This window comes from Carcharhinus amblyrhynchos, chromosome 14 (genome assembly GCF_965287045.1).
Source record: "Carcharhinus amblyrhynchos chromosome 14, sCarAmb.v2.hapA, whole genome shotgun sequence".
NCBI lineage: Eukaryota > Metazoa > Chordata > Chondrichthyes > Carcharhiniformes > Carcharhinidae > Carcharhinus > Carcharhinus amblyrhynchos.
Window position 1 is genome coordinate 7,008,447 of NC_137337.1, and position 9,034 is coordinate 7,017,480.

Sequence of the window (9,034 nt, forward strand, 5' to 3'; positions counted from 1 at the left end):
GAGATATTGCCATGTCACTGTAAATGCTTGGCAGTTTCAAAAACTATAATTATCTCAGGTGATTAGCACATAGAAGCTTACTGAATCCCCGCAGAAAGCATCCAAATGGCACATCAAGTCAACACTGATTATTTGAAAGGCTCTTTCCTCTACACCGTACCCATAATCCTGTGCATTTATCATTGCTAATCCGCCTAACCTACACATCTTTGGACATTAAGGGACAATTTACCATGGCCAATCCATCTAACCTGCACATCTTTGGACTTTGAGAGGAAACCAGAGCACTCGGAGGAAACCCACACAGATGTGGGGAGAACATGCAAACTCCACGCAGACAGTCACCGAAGACCAGAATCAAATCCAGGCCTCTGAAATGAGAAGGCAGCAATGCTTACCACTGTATTCTGAGATTCTGAATTTACCGTTTGGTTGACAGTCTAAGAGTCTATTAAATGATTAGCTGATATTGGGGTCTGAGTAAAAGTTTGTTTGTTTTTGCAAGATATTAACCACTTGAAATTTGAACGATTTGAATGAATTTTGTGATTGAGGTATGGAGGTTGCATAAGGAGAGGTGTGAGGAAACATGGGGTGCATGATGGGCTTTGAGGGCTGTGAAGGAACGTTGGCAGTAAGAGGGAGGAATTAATTAATATGGAGGGGTGATGGGTGAGTGAAAGCCAGAGGATCTTAGAGCTTCTCAAACAAAGTCCCAGAGAAGCAAGTTGGCCTTCTAACCAGCCCACCTAGGCACTGGCCTGCACCCATGGCTTGACTCAATTTAACAGGACACCTTAAACCAAGGCAGGTATACTGAGTTGGAAATTTCAAGTTGGTTTGTGAAAATCCAGTCCGATTACTTTGCTAACTCCACAGACGCAGCCACACCAGTTGGGAAATTTTAGAATTTTCTCTCTTTATTGGAGTTTTAACGGTTTATAAACAAATACAATGACACGAAAGGAAGCCAGGGTGGAAAGAACAAAATGCATATTAGATTGTGTAGATAACAGAATTCATTAACTGAGAAAAGGCATAAAATTTGGTCATGGGACAAGGATCAAAAGATGGGTGCAGAGAAGATGCAATGACAGAAATATTACCACCATGGGTCATCCAAAACACCAGGAGCAGTGGTTATGATTTGAAGTTGTTGAACTTCATAGAATCTAGAAGGTTCCAAAGTGGGTTGCATATTATAGAAACGTGCTGTTCTTTCCCAGCCCTTTCTTCCCACTTTCTAGCCTGAGTTGTAAAAAGAGAGGGCTGGACTGCTGCATTCTCCTTTCCTCAGTCACATGTATTATTGTGGTGGAGGTGAAATGAGGCCCTTAACTGACCATTTGGGTTGCTGGGGGGGAGGGCGGGTGGGAGGTTGTGAAGCAAGTGATATGATGTTTCAGTGAAATGCATTTTATGGTTAATTTGTGGACTTTGAAATATTTCCACTCATTACTTTGTGCATTTAAAGATACATAAAAGTTGCATCATGGGAACAGGTCATTCAATGTGACTTCTGTGTTTATTGTTTATTCTCCATGTAAGCCAATTATTTTAAATCATATTTACCCTTCCTATTCCCATATGCCTTCAACCCTTTTGCCTTTATCTAATTTTTCAATCGGATCCATAATATTGACCATTTCTACTTCAATCACTGATCCGGGAGTGAATTCTACAGCCTCACAACTATGTGTGGAGATATTTCTCTTGCTCTCTATTTGAAATCTCTTACGTTCAAGCTTTTATTCGCATTTTTGAATCTTTAGCTACTTGAAATAGCTGCTTCTAACAATCTTGTCCAATCCTTTCATAATTTTGATGCATTCTGTCACAATGCTTCTGCATTGTTCTACTGACAAAAGACCACATTTTTCAAATCTTAAATTTATATTTCCTAATACCAGACAAATCTGTGCTGAATCCTCTGTAAAACCTCAACACCCTCTCGACTGTGTGTGTGGAGCACAATGTTTTACATGGTGTTCTGATTGAAGTTTGCTCAAGGTTTATATCAACTCATCAAAGCATCTTGGCTTTTACATTCTACACCTCAAACATTCAATTCTGATAGCTTTTCTACAGCCGAATTCTAACCATTTCGAGTCACAAAGTTAGAAAGTGAGTTGCTTAGTTTTATTGTGTGACCCTTTGTACATGCTGGTTGTTTATATTTAATGACTTGCACTGGTATCCAGTAAAAGCTAATAATAAAAGCTCTAAAAATGGTTTAGAAGTGATAATGTTCATTACTCTAATAAAATTATGTTTCTTCAGCTTCAGGCCATCCGCATTCTTTTTACTGCCACCTTGAACTAGGATCTGACCGGGAAGTGCCTGTTAGTTTTGTCCACTATGTGGATGTGGAATTCGACATGCCGAGTGCTTCAGCGTCCAAAGCAGCAGTTAGATCAATTGCCGTGGGAAATAAGAGTGATGTGAGAAAGTGGGTTGTTTACAAAGCTCACTACAGTTATCAGGTACCCTGGAGTTTACGTGCAGTGTCTGGTACATTCCTAATTCATTCATCGTCCTTGAACAATGAACATTTTGTTCAAAAGAACTAATATTTTAGTAAAACTCAAACCTTGCTTTCAACCCTGTGTGTCTTCTTCCCTCCTAAATTTTGTTGCTAAATGCCTCATGTATGTAAATTCCTATGAAGGGATTCCCATGCATAGATCATTAAACCAAATTAGTAGAAAAATGCAAACCAAAGAACTTAACTAATCCTACCAAACATCTGGTGTAATTCTTTTATGTGCGTTCACAGGATGTGGGTATCACAGCAAAACCAGCATTCATTGCCCACCCCTACTTTCCCTGTTTGACACAACTGAGTCAATCACCTTGGAAAATCAGTTGTGTTGCTTCCATTTTTGAATGCTAATCTTGCATCAAATGGGGAACGGTTAAAAAATACATGAAATATATTCATGAATACTTCACCTTTTCTTGAATATATTTATGGTATGAATTGTATTGCTTGGCAAAGACAAAAGCCATTATGCTAAAATTTTGAAATGGCATTTGTTGTGTAACATGGTTTTATTCTGGACTAATTTTGAAAGTTGTGCTAACCTTTCATCTTCGCTGATGGTCTTGTTTTTAAATTTTGTTCAGGTGGAAATGGAACAGAAAAAAGTTCGGGCTGCAAATGTGGATAGTATGGAAACTGATCAACCAGACCAATGCATTCAGCAGTGAAGCACTCCAAGCTTCAAGGCAAAATAATGGACTTAGTACTGTGACAATGCAAATTCAATCTGCGTATGCCTCAAATAGCACAATGCTGCCATGATACAAGTTTCAAGCCTGGAAGAGAACAAAAGAAAAGGAATTTTGATTCCAGGATTTCATGAATTTAATTTGCAGAGAATACAATGACAGAGGTGGATAGGAGCCTGGACGACAGCACACTGATCCAAAAATAGATTCAGGAAAGATTGGATTCAACCCCCTTCTGTGGTTTATATGTATAGCACTGGTCATTTTGCCAAGTGTCACATAATTATTTTTTAAAATCTTGTGCATACTTAGAACCTTGAACAGAGAGGAGAGACTGTAACTTCTATTTTAGGGTGAAATATTGGTTTTGTTGCTTCTTCTTCATTTCTTCCTCTGGAGGTATAAAAGAAGGGTCATCACATGTTTGCATGCAGCAGCCCTCCTTGTCCTTTCCTTGCTGTTCAATGCTTGTGTATCTGAGATTGAGGTTTTCTGATAGCTATTTTTTCCAGATAATTCTGAAATGAAAGTGCTTAAATTAAAGATACAGTTTCCTCCTTTTGGTCAGCTGCAACTGCAATTTTCAAATCACTTTATTTTTTTTAAAACATTACTAAGATGTATCATCTTTGGAAAGATGCAATGTGTCCTCAACTTATTGTAAAAATTAAATGTTTTGTGAACAAGGATCTTATGGCTTTTTAAATATATATTGCTAATGCTCTCCTCGAAAGCCTCAGCAGCCCAGTTTCTTTGTGGGTAAATGTACTACTTGAAGTTTTGAGCCCTGCAGAGCAAGATGATCCAGGTTCACGCCCCAGTCTGAAGTGAATTTGAAAATCTAACATAGGAACATGAGAGCAGGAGAAGGCCATTCAGCCCATCCAGCCTACTCCACCATTTAGTATAATCATGGCTGATAATCCACTTCAAAGCCCCTTTTCCCACACCATTGCCACATTCCTTGACAGATTTCTAAATGCCAATAAATCAATCACTGCTTTAAACATACTCAATGACTGAGCTTCCATAGCCCTCTGGGGTGGAAAATTCCAAAGATTCACTCTGTGTAAAGAAATTTATCCCCATCTCAGTCCTAAGTAGCTTTCTCTTCTTTTGAAGTTGTGTTCTTGGTTTTATCTGCCAACCAGGGGAAAATCTTACCTGTAACTACCCTATCTAGCTTTTAAATATTTTGTAAGTTTTAATGAGATCACCTTTCATTCTTTGAAAGGAGGATACAAGCTCAGTTTCTCCAATCGCTTTTCATAAAACAGCCTGCTAGTCCAGGAACAAATTTAGTGAACCTTTGTTCCACTCCTTCTATGGCAATAATATCCTTCCTAAGGTTTGGGTTTCACCAGGATCACTCAACTCCTGACCTTGTTCTAGTCTTGGCTCAACCAGGGACAAAAGAGCTGAATTGCAGAGGTTAGAGTAACTGCCCTTGACATCAAGATATCATTTGACCGAGTATGGCATCAAGGAGCTCTAGCAAAATTGGAGTCCAATGGGAATGGAGGGGCAGAGGGTGGAAATCTTTCTGCTGGTTGGAGACATAGCTGGCACAAAGGAATATATTTGTGGTGGTTAGTCAATCAACTCTGTGCAACACTGGAGATGTTCTTCAGGGCCAACCATCTTCAGCTGCTTCATCAATAAAGCCAAAAGATGATGATTGCACAATGTTCACCACCATTTACTCAAGATACGAAAGCAGCCTATGTCCAAATGCAGCAAGACCTGGACAATATCTAGGCTTGGGCTGACAAGTGGCAAGTAATGTTCACGTGACACAAGTCTGGACAATGATCATCTCCAGCAGAAGAGAATGTAACATTGTCCCTTGACATTCAGTGGCATTACCATCACTGAATCTCCCACAATGAACACCTGGGAGTTATCATTGACCAGAAACTGAACTGAACAACTAGCCATATAAATACTGCAGAACAGGTCAGAGACTAGGAATGCTGTGGCATGTAACTCACCTCCTGACTCCCCATGGCCTGTCCACAATCTACAAGGCACAGGTCAGGAATGTGATCGAATACTCACCGCTGCCTGATGAGTGCAGCTCCAACAACACTCAAGAAGCTTGACACCATCCAGGACAAAACAGCCCGCTTGATTGCTACCCCTTCCGCATTCACTCCTTCCATAACTGATGCACAGTGGCAGCAATGTGTATCATCTATCAGATGCACTGCAGTACCTCACCAAGGCTCTTCAGACAGCATTCATTACCCTTGGGTTAGCAAAGATGACAAGCAGTCAGAGTTGGCTGCTTTGATAGAATTCATGATGAACCACTCAATATCTGGACTCTCAAATGAAATCTCTACTGTGGAAAACACCAATGATCAATATTCACCGCAGGAAACAATTGCAGAAGGACATCTTTTTTGTCAAATCTCCATATTCAGCTGCTGATGGAACCTTTCAATATTCTCTGAAATTTTAAACAGCAAGTTGAAATCGATAGCCCAGTGTTAGTACTTTGCTCCAATCTATGAATGTCCATCTCAGAGGAACAAAAAAGAGGCTCTAAATATGGATTTAAATTAAGATGTGACTGTCAAGGGTGGAAGTTGCTTTATGCAAAAGTGAAAAAAAGATAATTCAAGGGCAAAAAGAAGGAAATTATTTTAAGAATTTTGCATATTGACTTTCTGTACTGGTATCTGATGTAGCAGCAGACAATGACTACTAGGACACTTGCACACCACCACAACATAACGTTGTTGAACAAGTATTCGTAATTTCACAACACATTCATTTGTACTATTTCATATTGTAAGTTTATTGAATACCACCAGACTCTGTTGTAATTGCTCACTGAGTTGGAGGAAAGATATTGTTTCTCAGCCTTTTGGCCAAGATCAGGTGTAGTTTTTGATCCTGCATTTGATAGATGTCAATGAGATAACATTGAAGCTTCATTTGAAGCAATTTTTTAAAATGGGCATCTAGGCGTTTTGGCTAACATGCAAATCAGATCAAGCACTGGTGGGGTTGCAATGCCTGCACCTATGAGCTTGGATCATGTATTTCAAGCCCAAGGAAGAGGCCAGCCTGTCTTTTCAGCTTAGACCTGTAATGTCTTATTGGTTGAGACTTTGAATTGGAATTTGATTGGATACAACCAAAAAAAATCTATTCTTATCAGTTTAATATCTGATACGTCCCTTACATGGGGGTAATACAGTGGTTAGCACTGCTGCCTCATAGCGCCAGGGACCCGGGGTCGTTTCCCACTTGGGTCACTGTGTGGAGTTGCATGTTTTTCCCATGCCTATGTGGCTTTCCCCGGGTGCTCCGGTTTCCTCCCACAGTCCAAAGATGTGCCGGTTAGGTGGATTGGCTATGCTAAGTTGCCCCTTGGTGTCAGGGGGACTAGGTGGGGTAAATGTATGGAGTTGTGGGGATGGGGCCTTGTGGGATTGTGGTCGGTGCCAACTCAATAGGCCGTATGGCCTCCTTTTGCACTGTAGGATTCTATGATATCAAACCTATGAGATAATGCAGAGAAGTTTCATTAGAACAGTACCAGGATTGAGAGACCGCTTATATGGAGAGACTAGAAAAACTGGTATTGTTTTTAGAGCAGGGAAGGTTAATGGGAATAGTAAGAGAGGTGTTCAAAGAATGAAGAGTTCTGATATCATAAAAAAGGAGAAATATTTCCACTGGCAGGACAGTGGACAACCAAAAGAGACAGATTTAAGGTAACTGACCAAAGAATCAGAGAAGAAATTTGACATTTTGTTTCTCAGAGCTTTATCATCGGAAAAGGATGGTGGAATCAGAAATGGTAATGCCTTTCAAAAGGGAATTGGATAGACCTGAAAAAGAGGTGTGTTAATGGGACAAATAGGATAGATTTTCCAATGTACAGGCGCAGGCACACTGGGCCAAGTGGCCTTCTGTATTCTGTGATATAGTGCTTTATAACAATAGGATGTTAAATGTGAGGTATTTACAGGAAAACTTTTAATATAATTACAGTTTGTTTATACCTTTACGTGATCATGGTTTGTACATTCTTCAAGCTGTAAAGGGTGTTGAGATACAAGGGCTTACATTTATTTAAGAAAAAATGCTCGAATTTTTATTCATTCATGGGACATGGATGTCGCTGGCTGGCCAGCTTTTATTGCCCATTCCTAGTTGCCTTTGAGAGTCAAGTTGAGAGTCGACCACATTGCTGTGGCTCTGGACTCAAATGTAGGCCAGACCAGGTAAGGACAGCAGATTTCCTTCCCTAAAAGAAATTAGTGAACGAGATGGGCTTTTCTGACAATCGACAATGGTTTCAAGGAATTCCAGATTTTTTTAAATTCAAATTCCACCCTCTGTCACAGTGGGATTTGAACCCAGGGCCCCAGAACATTACCACTAGGCCATTGCATGAGGAGATATAGCTTTAAATTTATGGGTGATAGATATATGACAGATATCAGAGGTAGGTTTTTTACCTAGAGAGTAGTAAGGGCGTGGAATGCCCTGTCTGTAACAGTAGTGAACTCGCCAACATTAAGGGTGTTTAAATGGTCATTGGATAAATATATGGATGATATTGGAATAGTGCACATTAGATGGGCTTTAGATTGGTTTCACAGGTCAGTGCAACATCGAGGGCCGAAGGGCCTGTACTGCGCTGAAATGTTCTGTGTTTTCCACAATAATTATTTTGAGTCTTGTTATTAAGAGCATATTTTGTTCACACCCCCCTCCCCTTTCCAAGCAATAGAAATAAATAAAGATAACTCTCCTTTTTAAGAGTACAGTAACTGTTGTACGAGTTGGAATGGGTTGCTGTATTGTTTAGAGAGGACGGTGTGAAAGAGCTCAATAGTTTTATAGAAAACACATTAAATGGGAAGCAGGCTATTAAGCAAAAGATAATCTATCATTCCAGGTGGCAATGTCATAGCCAGAAGCGAAGCAGAAATGTTAACCTATTGTTCTTCTTTCAAATTTGCCTTAACTACTTTGACTTACTAAAAAAAATCAGCTATAGTTTAATTGTCTTCTTATGACCTCTCTTTAGCCTGAAGTGTGATATTCATTCAATCCAATCACAATTTAAATGCCCTACATCTCAAACTATTGCACCTAGGCAAACTGCAAGGATAATTGGATACTGAAAGAAGGAATCCTCCTTTAGATTTTGGTGCAACTCTGAAAAAAAACCAGATTAAAAGGGACAGAAATGCGAAGAGCGGTTATACCCAAGCAAACCAGTAGTAGAATTCCTGCTAAAAGAACTTATATTTCTGCTGAGTTATTATTCCACTTTGTCTAGTCTCGCCCACCGCGAGAATCGTTGTGGGCAAGGCGGGACATTGGCTGGAATTTCTAGTTTCTGGACTGACACAACTGGAAAATCCAGTCCATTGAATCCATTCAACTAAGGGAAGGGGATCCTTTTTGTCTAAGCATGTGAGCTAAATAGACTTGTAGCAAAAATCTTCCTGAAGGTATTAAAAATACTAGGAAATCTCATCACACCAGGTTGAAGTCCAACAGGTTTATTTGGTATCACAAGCTTTTGGAGCACTGCTCCTTCATCAGATGATGAATTAGACAATTAAACTCACCTGATGAAGGAGCAGCGGTCCGAAAGCTCATGATTCCAAATAAACTTGTTAGACATTAACCTGGTGCTGTGAGACTTTTTCCTGTGCCCACCCCAGTCCATTGCTGGTATCTTCACATCAATATTAAAAATAAGTTGCAACCCCCTCTGCCATCCAATGTTCCCAGTTTTGTTTTGGAATTTCATTCTTTTTCTAAGTTC

The 9,034-nt window shown here is 39.8% G+C and overlaps 1 protein-coding gene and 1 non-coding gene across 5 annotated transcripts in view; both read left to right on the plus strand.

Moving 5' to 3' along the window:
• ston2 (stonin 2) overlaps positions 1-3,920 on the plus strand; it is a 117,092-nt gene extending 113,172 nt beyond the window's left edge. For all 4 annotated transcript variants that reach the window (XM_080202215.1, XM_080202217.1, XM_080202216.1 and 1 more), the window contains 2 exons: positions 2,281-2,483; positions 3,127-3,920. In XM_080202215.1, coding sequence (XP_080058341.1) covers positions 2,281-2,483; positions 3,127-3,210 — 287 coding nt within the window. In that variant the 3' untranslated portion in view covers positions 3,211-3,920. The remainder of the gene's footprint in view (positions 1-2,280; positions 2,484-3,126) is intronic.
• Positions 3,921-6,087: 2,167 nt separating this feature from the next.
• LOC145352845 (U2 spliceosomal RNA) lies at positions 6,088-6,278 on the plus strand. The gene has a single exon (XR_013888608.1). It is a non-coding gene; the product is annotated as a U2 spliceosomal RNA (small nuclear RNA).
• Positions 6,279-9,034: the final 2,756 nt, after the last annotated feature.